Genomic DNA, 21,593 nt, shown 5'->3' with positions numbered 1-21,593 from the left:
ATAATCTTTCATCAGACTGGAAAATAGAACAGGTGATCAGATTAGATTTTCCCCTCCACAAATGGTGCCTAACCTGTTAAGTATTTCCAATATTAAAAGTCAAACATTCAGACCATCAGCCTGGAAGCTAACTCTGTACTCTCTCTAGATGCTGAATGACTTGCTAAACATTTTCTGTTTTTATTTCAGATTTCTAGCCTCTTCAGTTTTTTGCTTTTCCACTACAGAGGGAAGTTCTGGACTGTCAGAGATGCAAACCAAGGCTCCATCTATTTGCTTTGGTCCCAAAGGACAGCATTATCCTAACAAAATTAATTCTTTAACCAGTCACACAAAAAAAATTAGCTGGTCACTTTCTTTTGCTGGTTTTAAGGGCCAGCAATACATAAATTGAGGACTGTATTTTCCAACAAGATCAACTACTCTTCCAAAGTAATTCATTGACTATGAAACAATCTAGGTTAGGGTTGTGGAAAGTGCCATAACTTTATTTAAAAATATTTTGTTCCTCCATTTCTCTTTACTCATCCTCTCCTGGAGATGCCAATCTCCCTGGGATTCAGCTGAAATGGAAAATCTTCATGTAAACAATGAAACTGTTCAGGTGGACACATGATAAATGGCATTCATGGAAAGGAAATAATGTTGGTTTATCTGCTGCATCCACAGTGTGGAGGGATACTCAAACCATACCGCAAGGCATGAACAACATACACGTAACTGATAAGCAGGACATTAACACTGCGTGACATGAGAAGCAATTGTTTAGTGTTCCAATATATTTGCTCTAGATTGATTATATTTTCATTTTTAGTTGTCCTGTTAAATTCTGGAGGGTATGGGTGGGAATCTCCTCCTTTCCAGTGCCTCAACCCTGCAACATCTCCCCTCAATTGAAGGCAGAGGGGTAGTAAATTCAGCAAAGATTACCATTCCTTGAAATCTATAAGTCGAACTGGAAACTTCACACAAGACGTTCTAACTGGACAGTTTGGCATGTTAGTCTGATTGAGTTTACATGGAACAAGAGATCCACACATAAGTTGAAATCAATTTATTGTCATAAAAACTGTTATAAGCTTGTCATGCATTAATTACAGTCTCCAGTATTAATACATTTTTAGAGTTTACATTTAAAAAAAGAACTTGCATATGTTCTCTTAAAGTGAACATGGGGGGGCAGAAATTATATACAATATTACACTCCGACTTTGACACATGATCGGTCCCTTATTGAGGCCAGCCAGCCGACCACTCCCAGAGAAGTGATGAGAGAGGCCTTTGTTTTCAAGCTATGGCAATTGGCTTACATCAGAGAGCAAGCTAACAGCCCCTGCAATGAACCAGCAGCATTCATAAACAACTATACAGCAAAACAAAAATCAGCACTGTTTACCTAAACATAATACAGAAACATGGCTTTAAACTGATCATGATAGGATGCAAATGGCTGCAACATTTTTAGCCAGTCCAGATAGGGTGCAGGCTGATACTCCTGTCCAATTTAAGGCAAAACATTCTCCAGTCTCCTCGAATTATACAGATACCAGCAAGGAGCTAAGCCCACATTAAGCAGTGAATTACGCACATCTTGGACCTCTTACACCAACCACATACCTACCCCTCATCCAACTTCAACCCTCAATCCACTTCCAGTGATGTTACAAAAGGTGATATAGAATTAAACATAGTTAATAATGATGTGATTGCATTCTAATGACGAGAATTATGTATCAACAGCATAATACAAGGGAAGAACACTTTGCAGCTTCCTACAAACACACAGCAGCAACACCGATACTGATCTTTGCCACAGATGCAGTTGACTCCTGCAGGTTGGCTTGTGGGGCTCATGATTACTGAAGTAGAGGCACAAGCAGAACAATCAACTGAGTGTGTTTCATTTATTAGAAAATTGAGCTGCCCTCCTAAACAACCTAGGGAAGTTGGGGGGGGGGGGGGGTCAGTAATCAATCATAAACAGCAGAAACCCATCCAAATCCTTAGCATTAACTCAAGTCCTTTAATGACAGATTCTTTCTGCTGACATATCTATATTAACAATGGTAAAACCAGAAGTGTGGCCATACTAGGACTATACCCATGAGCATCTTCCAGCCCAATAATTTCAGCATCTACTTCTAATTCTTTGGCTAAAAGTAAATCATTTGTGTCTTTGGTACAAACTTTGCCCTTGTTCACAATTGTCCCTGTTCCCAATGCCCTTCCTCATTTGGCTGTTTATCCATATCAGCAGTGAATCTGAACAGAAGCACAGATGAGAAGATCTTGTTCTAAAATTTCAACATTTCTTAATTTTAAAGTGATTAAAAAAAGACATGGAAACTCACAGTGGATTTACAAATTGCCTACAAATTCCTCTCTCTTCATTGTGTTAAATCTTTTCCAATGCATTCGTTAACTAAAACTAACAACATCAAGCATTCCATGAAGGTTTTTAAGTACTGATTGTGCCATGGGCAACTGACAGTAAAAAAAAACAACCAAATTTCCCATTTCCTCCTTCCAGGGGCAGCTGTCGGGAATCAGAAGAAAACACCTTTCCCCAGGAAAGTTTAAGAATGACCACTCAGAGACCTCTGCTTCAGTTCCAACACAGGCAACTCTGCCAATACAATACACATGAATGTGTTCCAGAAGGAGCAATGGAGATTTATCAGAGAGAAACCACCCATAAAGCAGATTGGAAAGCCAGTAAGAACAAAATGGATTCCATCTCAAAGATTCCATCTCTAATACACAGTAAGCTGAATACCATCCATACCAAAACAGACAATTTGATCAGTCTCCTATTCCCGTCTCCACCACCAGTACAGTGTGATTATGACTTGTATTATCTAATGAATACAATGGAGCAAATTGCCAAATCTTTTCAGCAGTAATCCCAAACCTGTGAACAAGGAAAGTGCAGGAGATGATGTCACTTCCTAGTACCCCTCCAAGCTACACACAAACCTCACCTGGAAATACATCAGCATTCATTTATTTCATCCTGGTCAAAATGCAGCAGCACGTTACATCTTAGTGCTGTGGAAGTACATTCCCCACATAGGATGAAGAAGGTGGGTCACCAATTAAAGGAACAGAGGAAGGGCAAAAATACTGGCCAGCATCACCAATATCCTCAGAATTAATAATCAGTATGTTGATACTGCAATAAGAGGCCACTGGATGTCTACACACACCGATTCTGCTACATAATCTTAAGCTGGAAGGAGATCTTTGACACCATTGGTGTGACTACTGTAGGAAGTGGGTTGGGGGTGGAAATTAAAAGACAGAATTTATATTGAGGAATTACAACACAAAAAAAAACTTTTTTCAGCTGGAAGTGTTGTTGTTGTTTAATGTTACTTCAGATCTACTATCAGAATTCTGTTCTTAAATAACATCAAACAGTCATATGGATGAAGTCAAAGACCAAACTCTCTCAGCATCAGCTGTAATATAAGCCAATACATGAGCAGGCTTCATATTTTGCTCTTGATTCTCTTATTAATAAATTTTCCACTGTGCTTCCTGATCATTCACCAACATGCATTGAAAATTAATTCTGTGAAAATATTCTACATCAGGAGATGGTTCCTGTTGCTGTTACCAGAATACTAACTCTGATCACAGATGACATTTGACCAGGTGAGTATTTCCAGAATTTTCTGTTTGTGTTTCAGATTTCCAGCATCTGCAATTCTTTAATTTTCGAGCTGATGGAATTTCCTAATTTCCATGTAATGCATGCTCAAAGTGTTCAAAGAACAACAGATACATGGGCTGGGGTGTGACACAATAGAAGCCTCACTCTCACTTATCCTCCAAAGTCTGCTAGTTAAATTGTCCCACACCAGAGATTTGAAAAATGTAGCTTTTATAATTAATAAAAAAGTTTTAAAAATTTAAAGGCAGAAAATCAGGAATGGGGATGGAGTGGATCAATTATCTATGAAATTGCACATTTCTTTTAAAAAAAAAAGCCAGGTGCCATTGGGAGATACAAAAATCACCTGCATGATCAGAAGGAAAAACACACTTTACAAACTTGTTCCAGAATTTCATCCATCAGGATCCAACTATTTACTTTCTAACTAACTAGTTAAAAATGACTTGATTCTCTGCTTTCTCATCAAATGTCCAAGGCATCCAGACCAAAGTTAAAATTTCTGCAGGCTAGATTGATTGGTCCTCAGGAAAAAAACATGCTTAAGAGGTTTTCAAATTCCTTTTCCTTTCTTTTGGGAGTGGATTACATGATCCAGCTGTTTTATAATCTATATCTAAAAGAGGATAGAGAGGAAATGATTTCATTGGAACAGCACTCTACATATTCATATGATGATATAACTACGTTATTTTAAAATCAATTGTTATTCCTAAAAAACTAATACCCTAACCAATACTTATTCCTCAATCAAAATCACAGCCAAACTTGCATGCCCAGATAATCTGTTCAAAGGACAAAATCGGTGGTAGCTGTTTTTCAGTCTTCCAGGAAGTATATGCAGTTTTGTCTTCCAAGGTCAGTATTAGGACCTCTGTTCTTCAATAAATATTAATCATTAGGACTTTGCAGATGGCAAGAAACTTAAAAATCGTACACCATGAGAAAGGCTGTAGCAAATTTCAGGAGTACAGACAGATACAAGGCAGATCAAATTTAATGCAGAGATGTGTGGTGGTACATTTTAGAATAAGAATGAGGTGAAACAATATGAACAAAGTAGTATAATTTTAAAGTACCACAGGGGCAGTGATTTGGAGATTAATGTACTGAAATCATTGAACGTGCTAGAACAAATGTTAGCAGAATTTGATATCCCTGGTTTTATAAACATGTGCAACAAAAGCAAGGAAGTCAAAGTAAATCTTTATAACTCATCAGTTAGTACTTTGCTAAGGGACTGTGTTCAATTACATTCACTTCCAGGAACATAACAAAGAATGTCAAGGCCCTGGAGAGGGTAAAGGGGAAATTTATTAGAATGATACCAGGGATGAAGGAATTTATTTATATGGAGAGACTGAGATATGGGTTTATTCAAAGGCCATAAAGGATTAAAGGGAGGTTTACTATCAGCAAGGATCTGGATAGAGTAAATAATGAGATGGAAAGGTAGGTAATCAAAGGAAACATTTAAGATAATTGGCAAGAGAACCAGCAGAGAGTTGAGTTTTTTTTGTAATGAGTTATAATCTGGAATTCACTGCCTGAAACCTGTTGGTAGGAGATTCAAGATAACTTTTAAAAGTGAGTTGTACATATGAAAAAATTGCAGAACATGAAAAAAGGCAGGAGAATGGGTCCAGCTGGATAGCTCTTTCACTGACACAGTTAAGATGGGCCTCATGCCTCCTCCTGTGCAGAAAGATTCTATAATCACTAGTATTGAAATGTGCCATGTAAATTGACTGTTGTGTTACAAAACCACAAAGACTGCAGTCAACTAATTACTTTGCAAGTATCTGGAACAAACCCTGATGGTGATAAGTGTTCTATAAATCCCTTACATTCCTTCTTACCCCAGAATACTACAAGTTGCTATTGATTCTCAACTTGGTATCTGAAAATCATATTGTTTCTTGACTAGTGTTGAAAACAGTCTTTTCCCTGCCTTCAGATTTTTTTTTAGATCTTTCTATTAGGTAATCTATGCTATCTGTATTTTCCCTATAAACCATACAATCAAATTTCTATTGAGAAATTTATAAAAACATTGACAATATATTGTACTCAAACAGATCAGATACCAGAAAATTAAATTTTAGATTATTCTTTCAATACTAAGGAAAAATACAATTCAAAAATAAGTAACATGTAGCAGGAAGTATTTATCACAATAGCTTCTATTAAGAACTCGCATTCAAGGAGACCAGACATGGATTCATCGTCTTTAAATTCATTTTGAATAAGATCAGTCATTCAATCTTGGGTGATACGTGAACTGAAAAAAAAGGACAATGGCACCAAGCCAAGTATAAAACTTGATTCAAGCTCAGATCATACCCAAGCAATGTGCACATATCAAGCTTGAACAGGGCATTAATATCTATCTTAAGTATTTGGTTGAGGTGCTTTCAAAGCTGTAGTGAATAGGAGCACCATACAGAGAGTAAGCTGCAGTAAATGGGAAGGCGCTGAATGCTACCAGGATATGCTGCAGTCAATGAGAGCACTGTACACACAGGGTGCACTTTAGTGAAAGGGAATACCATTTGCATGCAGGGAGCGTTGTAATGAATGGGAATACTGTAGGTAGGGTGTGCTGCAGTGAATTGGAATACTGTATACAGGACAAGTGCTTTAGTGAATGTGTGATACTGTCCACAGGTTATGCTGCAGTGATTGGGAATACTCTATCAGAACACTGGGTGATACAGAGAATGGAAATAATCTGTACCCACAGTCCTGCAGTGAATAAGAATACTATATGGGGGATTTGCTGTAGTAAATGGGAATACTAGACACTGGGTATGTGGAAGTAAATGGGAATATGGTGTAGAGAATGTGCTGTACCAAATAAAAAGACTGTATGCAGGATGCTCTGTGTATTGGAATATTGTATGGAAGATGTGCTGTAGGAAATGAGAACATATTGATATACAGGGTTCTATGTAGGAAATGGAAACATTATACAAAGGTGTCACTGGAACTCAGTGCAGCGTACTGGGAGATGTGCAAAATTTTCACACTGAGTAGCAATTAAAACAGGCAATCACATAGCAACATATCGCTAGAATCAATCTTCCCAAAGAATTTGATGCCAGCTGGTAATATTTAGGCCACACGAACATTGAGATACAGATTTGTTGGCTATACGTTTGTCACTACATGACTATAAATAGTGGCGGATACAGAGTTATTTATTGTACTTCAATAAATAAAGTGCTTATAGGTATAGAATTGTCTTTGTACCTAGTGGTGGGAAGAAGACACCAGTGAAGAGGGCGTTCAGTTATTTAAACAGACTAAAGCAGCTGTGATTGCTCATGGAGCAAAGAAATGAAGATTTAATAGCGATCCTCAAAATTATTAAGGCATTTAATTAAATAAAGTAAAACTCTTCACTGGTAGGATTGCTGGTAGCTGGCATACACAAAATTAAGATAGGTGGTGAAAGGAAGTTAATGAAGGAATATTTTCTTTTACACAGTGAGGTTTGGCGATCTGTTACTGTGCTTGAAATGATGGATTTAAAATGGATTAGTGTAGGTACCTGAGATGGAAAAAATTGCAAGGCTATGGGGAGAGAACAGGAGATAAAGAGGTGGCACGGTCACAATGGGCTGAATACTCTGTAAGATTCTATGAAATTTAAAGGATGAAATGTCATGCAGTCCTTCAGCAGAAGTTTGAATTTCCCTGCCGATTAATTACACTCCATGCAATAAAACACAATGCTTTGCATACTGAAAGGATTACTTAACACAACAGGCTTTCTGCAGTCATCAGTTTGGTACCTGTAGCATGACTGAATATTGAATGCAAATATGCCGCAGCGGTGGAAGATGCTTGTTATTTTGTATGTGACTTCCAAACTTGTCTTACTATACTTTGTAAAGGCAACTGGATTCCTGTCCTCATGGGTGAAACCTGCCTAAGAAACTGAGAAATTAATCAATGTCTAAAACATGAAATAACTAAGAAGTGCTAGTGAACCTTTCACTAATGAAGATGAGATTTTTGAAACTCTGGATTAACTTGGGAAACTCCTTTCTATCAGCTGACCAACCCAGCCACTTGCATCCAGATACAATCATGTGGTTGGTCACACAGCAGTTGACTCGTACATCATAGGTAGAATTTTATATATTTTTTTTAAAAAGGTAGATTTTTTCTTTTAGTTTTTGGCTCTTTGATCTAGCTGACATCTCTACATGGAGGCAAATTAGTTAACTAGTCTGGAAAAAAAAAATTCTGAGACTGTCATGAAATCAGACTTTATTTTCCTTAGATGTGCAAGGGAATTTCTTTATCCCCCCCCCCCAGTTCTATCCCCTTTTCCTCTCAAGGGCCTTGCTGCACTTGGATGTCACGTGCAACTCTTTCCAAGTGATTATCTTCTTTATAATGTCAGGAAGAAGCTTGACCAGAGGGTATCATAACCCAGAACAATTCTGACTTCAGCTGCACACATTTTCTTGCTATTAGATGTTCAGTGAATCTGAATCAAGTACTGACTTCTTCAGCTGATGAGCACCAAACCAACTGTACCTTTCAGTTGATTACTGGCTGAGAACAGCAAGTTGAACAGCAATGATCAAATCTAGGACCCCTTTGCCTGTTGCCTACTGGGCTCATCTGCAAACTAACTTCTTCAATTAAAGCATCAATGGAAACAAATAAGATAACTGCAAAAAATAACAATTTGATTGCAATCCTGATCTTTTTCTTTGACCTATACAAAACATTACAGACGACCCCCGCATTACAGGTGGGTTGCGTTCCTAGGAAATGGTCTGTATCGTGATTTTCTGTAATGCGAAGCCATGTCATCTGTTCATGAGTCAAAAATATGCAATTTGGGGAAAAAAAATTGTGCTTATTTTTTTTCCCCCCACATAAATTCCATGAGAATGAATTTGATTCTGTATCTCAAATATTTGGTTGTGATTAGTAAATTCTGTACCAGTGAAGCTCTGTTACCTGAATGGCCACAATGCTGGGGTTGCTGGTATGGCTATTCCTTAGAGTGCAAAGAAATTTTAACATTTTAAAAATTCATAGCTGCTCTGCTTCAGTCTTCAGAATGTCAGCTTAGAAATTTAGTGTCTTTACACTGTCAATGCTTTGGCCTGGAGAAGGTTCAGTTAGATCTATGCAATCATCGTTCTCAATCTGTCCTACATTTAGACTTAAATCAGCCACTAGCTGGTAACTGATTAATACTTTTCAGAATCATTGCCATTCCCTTAGACTGTAGTATTTCTCTATTCTGCTGTGATCAGAAAATCTGTGAAATTGAGGAGCTCAGAATACTCTCGGATTTATTTTGACAAGAAACACGCAAATTTTGAAATTCAACAGAAAAAAAACACAACAGTACTTTCCTAACAATTCAAGGGGATACTCCCTCTTCAAACCTGAGCTTCCTATTACAAAAGTCTGCATTGGAAATTATTACATTGGAAAGGTGCCAATTAAGAAGTCTTCCAATGACGATAAAGACAGAACTCTTCAAAATCAAATCATCAACAACACTTAGTGTAACCACATGAAAGGAAAACATTCCTTCCCTTTGGGTCCATCTACCACGCATCCCCCACCCTTCCCCCATTACTAACTGGGAAGCTTTGAACCACAAAACCCAGCATCTACCCCAAACACTAGGTCCCATTATATATCAAAGCATCTATATTTACATGAGTAGAGCAATTTGACTTTACAAGTGAAACACAACACTCCACTGATCCAAGGACAAGCAATCCTACGAAGACTAACTGATTTGACTTTGTTGGAAGATGCAGCCAGAGAGTTTTAAGAAAAGCAGTTAATGTACCGCTCCGAATACTGCAGATTATGAGTGCATTGGGCAGCATGTAAACAGCGCACAGGCAGCTGACTCATTAACAGTCTCTACTCAACTTGGTGTTGTCACCCCGTTTGGGTGGAGCTGGAGGTGGTCCACGCCGTAACGTTGCATAGCCTGAGATGTTGCCAGATGCATATGAGCTGGTTGATTCCTGGTCAAAAAGCAATTCAGGAGGAGGAGGAGGAAGTGCCATGTCGTCCATGGTGGTTATGTGTTCCGCCTTGGATAGCCGTGTGGAAGCCAGTGAGCCGTGTCGGGTGAAGGACTTTCTCTGCAGAGTCCTATTGAGGTCAGCCAGAAAATGAGGTTGCACAGACAAGGCAGGTTTAGGAGACACTGGCACTGAAGCGATGGGAGGAACCTGGTGTTCTGAAGACTCTCCTTGTGTTAAGCGAGTGCTGTCACTTCTTTTGGGAAGTACTGGTGGTGGTGCTTTCTTCATTGAAGATTTGGACCATGTCTGCGGCTGAGGATTCACCACTGCTACCTTGGGTGGGACAGCACTGGAAAAACCAGGAGGTGCCATCTCCAATGGCGGAGGGGGGAGAAGATCTAGATCAGGAGGTGGGGGAGGGAAATCAGAATCTGAAGGTGGCGAAGGAAACTCAGACACAGGCTCCTTTGAAACAGCTGGAACTCCCGGTCCTTTGCTTGGTGGCCCTCCTGATGGGAACATCAAATTGACTGCAGCCAAATTTAATTTACCAGGCTTCGGAGGGGCAGGTGGAGAGGCATTCATATCTGGTGTGGGAGGTCCTGAAGGAATTGTTGGTTGTTCAAACTTATTACTGAGAGTTTCCACAGGTTTTCTGGATTCTCTTGCATCTGTACAACTAGGTCCTTTTATACTGGAGTGCCTCTGAGGTGTAGGAGGTGGTTTCTTTCCACCAGGACTGGATGTTTTCTGAGGTTTTTTGATTGAAGTTGATTTGACTGGGGTGGGAGGGGGGGTGGGGTTAGGTGGAGGAGGTTGGGGTAGACTGCTTTCAGGAGGTGGAGGGGGAAACTCAGGTGATGGGAGGGAACCAGGTTGCCATTTAGGTTTTGCTTTCACAGCTGGGGGAGATGTAGAAGTTTGAAGTGGGGCTGGTGATGACTTAGCAGTTGAAGCTGCAGGTAGAGGCTGGAACTGGCTTAAGGACTGTTTTACCATGGAAACAGAAGGTGGTGGAGTGATGGGCATTTGGTCTGCAGACACAGCTGACTGCTTTGTTGTGGTTGGATGAGGAGAAGGAACCAAGGGTGGTGGTGGGGGCAGTGAAATCTGTGCAGCTGAGAACCTGGCTGCTTTTAGCGAAAGTGGCGGAGGGGGAGGTGCTGGAGGGGGATCCATCTGAACAACACTTGGTGCTGCTGGTTTGGGAACTTTTTGAGGTTGATGACTTAGAGAGGCCTCAAAAGGCACCCCTACCTTTTTTGTGACAGCACCCTGCAGTGAAGGAGGAGGAGGAGGAGGTGGTGGTGGTGGTGGAGGAGGAGGAGTCGTCAAGGGCTGCTGGGCAGGTAAGACAACACATTGCTGTTGTAACTTCTGTGGTGGAGGTGGAGGTGTGAAGGCAGGAACCATGGGAGAAGGGCTAGGCAGTTCTGGTTTAAAAGGAGATGGAGCAGAGACTGCCTGAAGTGGTGATGGGGGCAGTGGGATTGTGGAGACTGGTGAAGTACTCTGACCATCACTTTCCATCAGCAGCTGGGGCTTCACAAGCTGCGAGGGTAGTGGTGGGGGGAGGACCTGCTGGCCCATGGGCAGAGTTGCAAAAGAAGGTGGAGGCGGCCGTTTGCTTGGCTGCTCTCTACTGACTGTGCTGTATTTGATGAGTGAGGCAGCAGGTGGGGGAGGTGGAGGTGGTGGGGGAGGAGGTGGTGGGGGTGGAGAGGGCTGCGGTGCCACATGAGACACACTGACTCTGGTCTGAGGCGAAGTCGGTGGTACAGGTGAAGGGTAGGATCTGACTGAATCTGTCCTGGTCTGTAGAAAGAAAATAAATATAAAGTTACCAGAATTCTCCAGAACATGTTCATAATCCTCATTTTCAATAGAAACCCCCTTCCCTCAATCCAGTTTTAAAGCATCTCTTTATAAGCTGCTGGAAGTTAATAAATTCCTTAAATAGGAAATTCTATTTTTTCTCCTCCTCCACCTCCACTGTCCAGGTGCATGTACTGGATATCATTCTACTTCTGAGAGTCAGTTTGTAGCTTGCAATGAACACCAGGTATAACTGACGCAGTTCATTCTGTGAATGTGCTGATCTTAGAAAGATTTGCTATCTTTTCTGACTGAATTGATCTTCATTATCTGGTGCAATTCATGTGGTGAAGACACTCTCACAGTGTGTGTCATTTGTGATTCAACTAAGCAGATACGAGGTCATTTCAGAGGATAGACAAGCACATTTAGGTATTTGAGGCCAAACAGGGACAAATTAGTTTCCAGAAAGAACCAAACAAGATGACTTTTAATGACAAATTGGAAATTTGTGGTAAGCTTTACTTATTTGGTTAATAAAATTAATTAAAATTTTCCAGCTGCCATGATAAAATGTGAACTCAGTTGTTCATGCCTCTGGGTTATCAGTCCAGTAACATAACCATTATACTGCTCTAAATTAATCCCTGTAAGTGCTAAGGGAACAACGCGTCAGGATCAAGCAAAGACTTCCCAAACTTATTTCCTGTCAGCAGACCCCACAGTCTAGGCTGGATTTGAGCCAACGTGAGAAACCTTTGTCTAACCTAGTCTCCTCCAAACTTTTGTCCTGTGAACAAAGTAAACAGTTGGAACTTGGATAAATGCAAAAAGCCTTTGAACTTTTAAACATTATTCATAGGGCTGCAATGAAGATTTGCTTGGATTCTCTGGAACAAAATGGATTACTATTTCTCATCATCCAGTTTTTGGGATGCAGGTATCATGATAAGGCCAGAATACATTGCCCATTCCTAATTGTGTGGTGGTATTCCCACTGTGCTATTGGGTAAGGAATTCCAGGACATAGATCCATTGATGATGAAGAAACAGTGATATATTTCCAGGTCAGGATGTTGTGCAACTTGGAGGGCAAACTGCTAACAATCTTGCACCTGCCATACTTGCTCTTCTTGGTGGTAGACGGTGCAGGTTTGGGAGGTGCTGTCGGAACTAACCCAGGCAAGTAACTGCAGTGTGTTTTGTATCTGGCAAACACCGGAGCAACAATGTTGGAAGGAATAAACATTTACAGTAATGAGAAGGCTATAAAGCCAGTAGCTTGTTCCATTATCAAATAGTAATACAGAAGCTTGACAGCATCCAGCATAGATTGTTCAATTTACCTCCAACACAAATGATGAACAAAACTGTGTGTGATAATCATTTTCAAGATTATGCCACAAATAGCATTAAGGGCTGGTTACTCAGCCACCCTGAACAATTTGTCTGTGTAACCGATCTGGACACTGATTCTCTGGAAAGCAATTTCAACTTAGTCCATTTGTTAAAAGGATTTAGAAAGTTCAATTACATCCATAGCTGGCTCTCAATGTCATTTCAAACAGCTAAATCTGACCAGCTAGATTAATTACAGTTTTTTGCCAAGTTGGTTTATCTCATTCAGGAAACTATGACTTCTGATTTCCTTTGTTTGCCCATGTCTTTGTATTTATATTTATAGGTTGCTTGTTAAAACTGACCTAGGGATGAAAAAGGATAATCACAGACGGATATAATCAAATGCTAAATGGAAAACAATGTTTAATCTGGTGTTGGGAGTCAAGGCAAAATCTTATCTGAGTACATTGTTTCAGCACATTATAATGTAATTACATCAGTTGCTGACAGCTAAACTTAATGCATGAATGCAATCTTAAGTCTTTCTCTACTAAAATAGTCCCAGTGAAAGATAATCATGAGCTCAATCAAACCCTGATCATATTCTTTTTAAATGAAAGTATATGCTGTTTGGATTACTATGAGACATTGTGGAATGGATAGACACGTGATAGAGGAAACTTAATGCAGTGAAGTGTGAGATAATACATTAAAAAAGAATGAGGAAAGGCAATACAAACTTAATGAGGTTTAATGGGGGGGGGGGGGGAGAGAAAGAGGAGCTTTACAGAAGAGACCCAAGGGCTTGCAAATACAAATCTTTGAGGTAACAGAAGATGATAAGGATTTTCAAAAAGTACAGATCCTTGGCTTTATGGAAGCAACCAGTACAAGAGGAGGGAAGTTATAGCAAAGTTTTGTTAATCAGGGTTAGACCACAGATAAATAATATTGGAGTGGAAAAGGCCCCGGTTATAATATAGAATTCATGACCTGAAAAATTTGTGGACACATTTTCAACATTAACTAGCAAAAGCCAATTGGATATACACTTAAAAAGAAAAAAAAATAACCATGAAGATATCAAAGGGGATTGTCCAATTGCTAGGTTTCTCAGATAGTCAAAATGACACTTTTATGATGTGTGAAACTGTAATTTTTCTGCTTTTAAGAGAAATTGTCTAATTGCTTGACCCCTGCTCAGTTTAATTGCTTGCCAATGAATGTGTTTAATCTATATTCCTTTTTAGTCCGTTTCTGCATAAGACATTTCCCAAAGGTAACACAAAAAAGGAACTATTTTCAGGCTGTGTTCATAGGCTGCATTTCTTGCACTGTCAATTGGATCTGAGACAGAAAACACTCAAAAGAGATAGGTTATGCTATATAGGCAGCTGAACTGGTTATGCTGTATGTCAGTAATGCATTATCCTTTCTCTTTCATCTTTTCCTTCTTTCCACGCCAGTTTTTAAGACCTTTTTGCATGCTTTTCTTTTGTTATGTGTGCTCTACCCAGCTATGAGATTTAAAAATAGCCTTTTCCTTTTTTTCACATTGTATGGGGAAGAAATGAGATACAATGGAGGCAGGCTATCCTACTAAAATGAAAATGCAAAAGACTGTGGGTAAAGGAAATATGAAATAAAAGCTGAATATACTGAAAATGCTGCTCAGCAGGTCAGGCAGCCTATATGGAGGGAGATATAGAGTTAACATTTCAGGGCAATGACCAGTGAGAAAATTTCAAAATAAAAAAAGGATACATTCTGAAGTTGGAGGAAGTGGGGAGGAAAAACTTGGATATGGTAGAATGCATCAAATGATCTCAAAAAATGCTGATGATGCAAAATCAAATGAGATGCTAAGGGGATATTAAAAAGTCAAGGAATTATGCTACAGAACTTAATGCTGCATTGGTAAGATGATAAAACGTCTAGTCAAAAGACGATTCCTTCACCTTATACTGAACTTCATTGAAGGAGGCCAAGTAAGAACTTCATCTTGACAGAAATGCTAAATTCTCAGATATCCAATAACAGGACTGGAAACCTTGCTTTCTCCAGTCATTCCCATGAATCCACTGTCTGGCATAAAGGATCAGCTCATAGTTTAACTTTTTTTTCCTGTCTGTTGTGTTTCAGTAACCATAAATACTCATCTTTCAAGTTGAAGATGGATTCAAGTGCTTTTTCTTTCTAGTTCAGGAGGGTAGATTACTTTTTCTTACCTTGGAGTGTTGTTGCTGCTCCTCCAATTGAGTGCCCCTTTTCCAAGCTTCTGAGAAGATGGAGCTGACAATACTTTGGGATCGAACATGACCAGTAGACTGCAAATCAGAAACACCACTGTCTGACTGATTCGAATGATTCGAATGGGATTCTGGGAAAATAAAGATGATATATTCAAATTACATCAACTGAATTCCTGATGTGCAAATAGCATGAGATTTTAAATAAACCAGCACATGTACTAATAATCCAATATAAATTGGCATTTGCAAACTAAACATGGTTTAAGACTTGAGATGAAGGTCTTTTGGATTATGCACCCGGGCATTAACCTTTCCTGATAATAAAGGACATGTTGTGCATTTTGTTAATTCTAACTTTATGCTGTTTTCATGAGGGAGTTCAGTCTTGAAAAAAATCTCACTTCCTACAGAACATCCCGATAAAATTTTGGTAAATAATTTGCCCGTCAGCTTTAACTCCATGTACATTGATACCTCTATAATATCAACTAATCTTGCACTTGTCTGAACTCAGCTGCTTTGAAACACTTATCTCTAGATTTGACTATTCCAACACATTCCTTGTCAGTCCCTCATATTCTGCATTGGGTTATCTCAAGACTTGGTTGCCTGTGTCTTAACTTTCACCACCTTATTCACCTATCACTGTGTCTTTACTGACCTTTACCAGCTCCTTTGAGCAACAGTTTTAAGCTAAAAGGTTTGATTTTCACCTTTGATTGATTCCAGCCCTATTACTCTGAGACATCTCCATTTTTCCAGCAATCTCTCTAGATCCTTCTTGAATCCTCTCTCCAATTGGTGCCCATTCCTTAATTTCCAAGGTCTTAAGGTGTGGAATTCCTCCCTAAAATTCTGGGCATCTCCACTTCTTTCTCCCTTGAAGAAGGTTAAAATCCACCTCTTGGATCAATCTTTTGCTCCTCTGCCTAATATTTCCTTATGGTTCAGTGTCCTATTTTCTTTGATACAAGCCTCATGAAGCATTTTGAAATGTTTTGATACATTAAAGATGCATTATAAACATGCTGTCACTAATACTTTCAGTTTAAAATCCACTTTAAATAAGACAAGAGTAACTGTCTACCCAAATGTTACAAGTAGAGGTTTACCAAATTCCCATTTCTTCGAACTTCATAAAGCAAATACTGCTGCTGTAAAGTAGCTCTATCTCATCTTTTTCTCTCATCTCCTTCTCTGCATTCTCTTCTGTTTCATAAAAATATTGGCAAAAAAATCTTTTAATTAAGCCCCTTCTCTCCTTGTCCTCATTCTACCTCAAGCAGTTTTTCTCCAATAGGTCATACAGCATGGAAACAGTCCCTTTGGCCCAACTGGTCCATGCCAACCAAGATACCCCATCCAAGCTAGTCTCATTTGCCAGCATTTGGCCCATAACCTACTAATCTAAGCCTTTCCAATCCATGTTTTTTTTTAAAAAGTTGTTAAACTCCTCTCACAATTTGCTTACTATTTACTTGCCTATAGAAGACCTGTATTTCATTTTGTTAACTGCCATTCTCTTGTACTCTTTGCCTCTCATTTTCCTTTTCACTTTCCTTCTTAGCTTACTGCTTTGAGCCTGGTTCTCACTTAAATTATTCACTGACATGCATTGTACATCCTTTTTGTTTGTATCATCATGATGTCCATTAAAGCAAAATACTGCAGATGCTCCAAATCTGAAAATAAAACAGAAAATGCTGGTAAAATTCAGTTTGTCAGGCCGCATCCACGAAGAAAGAAATAGTTAATATTTCAGAGAGATCACCTTTAAGAACTGGAGGGTTAACATACCCAACATATTTCTCCTTCCACAGATGCTGCCCAAAATGCGTAATATTTCCAACATCTGCTGCTTTTATATTCATACATATTTATTGGGCCTACCTTGCTGTGGTAACAATCCAAAAAAAATGAGCATCTCTGACCATGCCTCAGAGCTTCAAAAATATCACACTGAACTCCCTTATTAATAAAAAAAACACTACATCAAGCTCTTCCCTCCAATATCCAAGTATTACACTAAGCCCATCCTCTCCCATGTACCTGCACAAACACAGCCAAAACTTCTGCCAGTGATGAGCTGCCTGACATACATTCTATGAAAGCACTTATCTATTATGGATCCGGCATTCTGAACTTGCTTGAAGGCACCCAAATTCAAAATGGAGAGGCCCCATGCAGCAATTGAGCCTTGCGCAGCAGAATGGCAGGTTACGATATGCCCTGCTCATGAAGCAGCTGAAAAATATATATAGGTATCCAACAAAGCCAAGCTCCCAGTTTAACCGACTCTGACTGACAAATTGCTGGGGATTTACTGCTCTGCTGTAGGAGTCCATGCAAGTCTAATTTGCTGGGGGATCTCAGCCACAAAGTCTGGGAGTTTGGTGCACCATGCCTTAGCTTGTAAAAGTGAAAACAGAGGTTTGGAGCAGAATTACTGGCAATATCCAGAAAATTCTGGCCCATTACTTTCAGCTCTTCCATTAATGTACCCAAGCATTACATGAAAGCCATTTTCTCTAATTTATCTAGGGAAATACTGCATTAAATCTCTTCTCTCTAACTTTGTATGCACTAGGCCATCCATCATCATGATATTTACTCAATGCAATATTCATAAGGTAGGCAATTTAAATTAGATTGCTAAAAAATATTTTTTTCCAATATCTGTCAATATAGAATAACCAATATTTATAAGCCATGTAATCCAAGCAAACATAGAAGATGCAATAACTATCGTTTTTCCTCTGCCTTTCCCATCATCCGGGGACCCAAACAGTCCTTCCAGGTGAAGTGGCGGTTCACATGCATTTCTTCCAAACTGGTCTAATACATATGGTGCTCACAATGTGGTTTCCTCTACATAGCAGAACCCAAAGCAGGTTGGGTGACAGATTTGCAGAGCCCCTGTGTTCAGCTTCAAGGGTGACCCCAAGCTTCCAGCTGACTGCCACTTCTCCATCCAAAGTGACTTATCTCTGGCCTCCTGTACTGCCATAATGAAGTCCAGTGTAAGCTTGAGGACCATCTGGGAATGCCACAGCCTTCCAGACTCGATACTGAGTTCAATAACTTCAGGTAATTTGTTTTCTCTGTGTTTCAGAACTGGCCAGTTCTGCTGTAGGTCATCCCCCTGTAATACTGACTCAGTTTTTCTCTTTCCTCTAGCACAGTTTTACTTGCAGGCATTTGCTACGTGTTCTATTTTGTGCTCTCTAATTGCCCTCATTAATCAACCAGCCACATGGCTTCATCAACAGCTTATCAGCACAGCAACCTGGCCTCGCACTGTCCCTTTGTCCTATCCATCCAGCCCCACATTTTAAATTGTTTTCTCATGTTTTCAGTTCTGATGAAGGGTCTTTGTACTGAAACATTAACCCTGTTTATCTCTCTGCAAGAGCTGCCTGACCAGCACTGTCAGTTTTTATTTCAGACTTCCAGCACCTGCAGTTTTTAAAAAAATTTTCATCAGCCTTGTAATTAACTCAGCCTAAATCTATCCATATAACCCTCAGTTGCAAATACTAGCAAACCTACAAACTTCAGTCTTTTTTGGCTTGTAATTAAATCCCAATATTACATCTTAAGACTTACTTACCTGCTTGATAACACTGAGCAGATATTTCCAGTGGATAATGGATGATCACACATAAATTTTCTTTTTTCACTTGTCAATAGACTCGCATCCAAGGTAATCAAAACACCTTGTGCTAATATGCTTTACATACACCTCCCGCACTAAATTTCATTCCCTGATCTGTCCATTGGGATATGCTGTGTCTTTACAGTGGACACCTGGTCACACTGACTCCCTGCCATCTTACAGGAATGTCTTCACATCATCTATGAAAGTATAAACAAAAAATGACCCACTAAGAGTTCCACCTGTTACCACCTTCAGAGAACCTTCTCTGCTTATCACCTGTCACCTTTCATTTCTCAGCCAATTTGGTAACCATCTACTAGCAAAATCATGACCGAGGCTCTGTAACTGGGGAACCTTCTCAAATTGCTTTTAAAAGTTCAAGCATCTTATATCTTTCTTTTAAGGATCATCAGTATTTAGTAGCAGTGAGCTTTCAGTACAGTATTTTTCCCTAATTACAAAGCCCATGTTGCCCAGTCTATAATTATCAGTTCATGCTCAATCCAATTCTGAATGCATACTTGAGCAATCTTCCAGGTCTCAAGTCAACTGCTAGAGTCAACTCAAGTCAAGAAAACATTTTAATCAAATATCTGGAAAACTAACTTGTGTGTGTAATCTTTCTTCAGTCTATGCAAGGACGAACCCAGCTTCCTCCCACCAACCATCTGCTGACAATACTCTGCAATCACCTAACGAGCCAGCAAATGTGATGTTCAAAACATATAAATAGATGAATGTTATGTAACAAGACAGCACATCTATTTAATATCTTTCCTTGCAGAATTTCTTTTCTGAGGTATTAACATTGGAGATTAATATTTATAGTGTGCCTCTAAAATGTATGTTCAATGCAAAACTATTTCTGCACATATCAGTTTTGATTTCTTTCAATCTGGTTAACATTAATAACAACAACAAAGACAACTCTCATTGCATAAATGGTGGAATTTCCTGTTGAAATAACAGCAGTGACATAAACTGAGGATATTGTTTGGAATCTAGCTCTTGTGACACCCACAGCCCATGAAAGTCAAATACCTTTTGCAGGAGGATAGAGTGCAAAAATTTAAAGGTAAGCATAGAAACCAATTTACCTGGCAAACTGGAAGAGCTGGATCCAGATTTCATACTTGCACTGGACAGGGATGACCATTCATATGCAGCTTCAGCCCGTTTCAAAGCATCTTGATAGTTGTCATATAACTGTTTCCCATACTGATTAACAAAGATGTAAAGGATTATTACCACCTCATTGTCCGTGCACTTCCAAAGGGGTACAGACACAGTGATTAAGTTACTGGACTAACAGTCCAAAAACCTGCTGATGATTCAAATACAACCAAATCTCAGTATGATAACTGGAGACTATTTAATAAGGTCACTGCTAGCCAAATAAATACTCTTTCATGTTGGTGGTAAGTGCTAGACTCACATTTTCAGGTCAGGTGGGGAACATGCTACCAACCAAATTAAGTTCTCTGCTTCACCCAAAGATTAAAAAAAGCATGGCACTCATCCTAATAGTTAGTTACCTTGGCAATGCGAATGCCATTCACCCATTGGTGAAGGGTTCTGACATCATCACAGCAGAGGTACTTGATGTATTGAGACTTCTTCTGTATCTGAGGATGCTGCAGAAAAAAACTTTTATTCATCACATAGCAGAAACACACAAAAATGTCAAAAAAATTCAACGCTTAGGATAGAAATGAGTTATCATTAGTACTAGACAGTGAACACAATACATTTGTATTAAAAATATGATTGATATATTCTTGTAACATGTACCAAGATACAGTGAAAAGCTTTTGTTAGCATGCCATTCACTCAGATCATGCCATACACAAGTACATCAAGGTAGTAAAAGGAAAACAGAATGTTGGATATAGTGTTGCAGCTACACAGAAAGTGCAGTGCAGGTTAGCAAATAAAGTGCAAGGGCCACAGCGAGGTAGATTGACACATCAGAAGTTCATCTTTAGTGTATGAGAGGTCTGTTCCAAAGTCTGATAACAGTGAGATAGAAGCTGTCTTTCGAGTCTGGTGATACATGCTTTCAAGTTTTTGTATCTTCTGCCTGATTTTTTTGGGGGGGGGGGGGGGGGAGAAAGAGAGAAAGTCATCAAGCCCTTTCCACTTTTGTCTCTCATCAGTTTTGTGAATTGCAAAGTAAGTTTGGTAAATAGTGTAGAGAGACATTGAAGAGATTTCAGGAATACAGTCAGGTGACAGATCTGGATTTATCTTTAACTGCTGATATGATATTGACAGTCTCAATTTTTCCACTGTCCTTACTGACTCTCATCAACTTCCCACTGAATTTGTAGAATTCTGGTCAGTAAGGACCATTCCCAATATTTTCTTCAAACCTGCTGATAAAGATGTTGCCATTGTGCTTTGTGAAATAAAACCTACCTTGCAGAGGCTGAATCTCATCTCTCTCAAAACTTCCTCTGGGCCATGACTCCATAACTGAATATTAGGCTAATGTCTGCAGATATCTCTGACGTTATTTCCTTGAATGTTCTTTCCCCCCACAGCCTCTTTCTTCATAGTCCTCTAAAACCTTAGAGCCCACTTCTATGTCTTTGACAAGAACTAGAAGTAGGTAGTCCCATTGCTCTTTTGGCAAGAACTTACTACTTCTTCCCTTGACTCTATTTTTTTCTCCCCTCGTCCAGTCTCTTCCCATTTACTTCTGTGACATCTCTGATGCCCTCCACCATTTTACTGGCTTCCCATGTCTTGGTGCCATTCTTACTATGAACATCCAATCCCTCTACATCTCCATCCCACACCAAAATGGACTGAGAGCCTTTCATTTC

At 39.4% G+C, this 21,593-nt stretch overlaps 1 protein-coding gene across 5 annotated transcripts in view; it reads right to left on the bottom strand.

Annotated features, from left to right (window-relative positions):
• Nucleotides 1-1,039: 1,039 nt before the first annotated feature.
• Nucleotides 1,040-21,593, bottom strand: part of raph1a (Ras association (RalGDS/AF-6) and pleckstrin homology domains 1a) — a 159,004-nt gene continuing 138,450 nt past the window's right edge. For all 5 annotated transcript variants that reach the window (XM_052013387.1, XM_052013409.1, XM_052013417.1 and 2 more), the window contains 4 exons: nucleotides 20,301-20,399; nucleotides 19,863-19,983; nucleotides 15,084-15,235; nucleotides 1,040-11,514 (listed from right to left, as the gene is read on the bottom strand). In XM_052013387.1, coding sequence (XP_051869347.1) covers nucleotides 9,580-11,514; nucleotides 15,084-15,235; nucleotides 19,863-19,983; nucleotides 20,301-20,399 — 2,307 coding nt within the window. In that variant the 3' untranslated portion in view covers nucleotides 1,040-9,579. The remainder of the gene's footprint in view (nucleotides 11,515-15,083; nucleotides 15,236-19,862; nucleotides 19,984-20,300; nucleotides 20,400-21,593) is intronic.

Source organism: Pristis pectinata, chromosome 1 (assembly GCF_009764475.1).
Source record: "Pristis pectinata isolate sPriPec2 chromosome 1, sPriPec2.1.pri, whole genome shotgun sequence".
NCBI classification, from domain to species: Eukaryota; Metazoa; Chordata; class Chondrichthyes; order Rhinopristiformes; family Pristidae; genus Pristis; species Pristis pectinata.
This window is presented reverse-complemented; position numbering and strand designations above follow the sequence as displayed.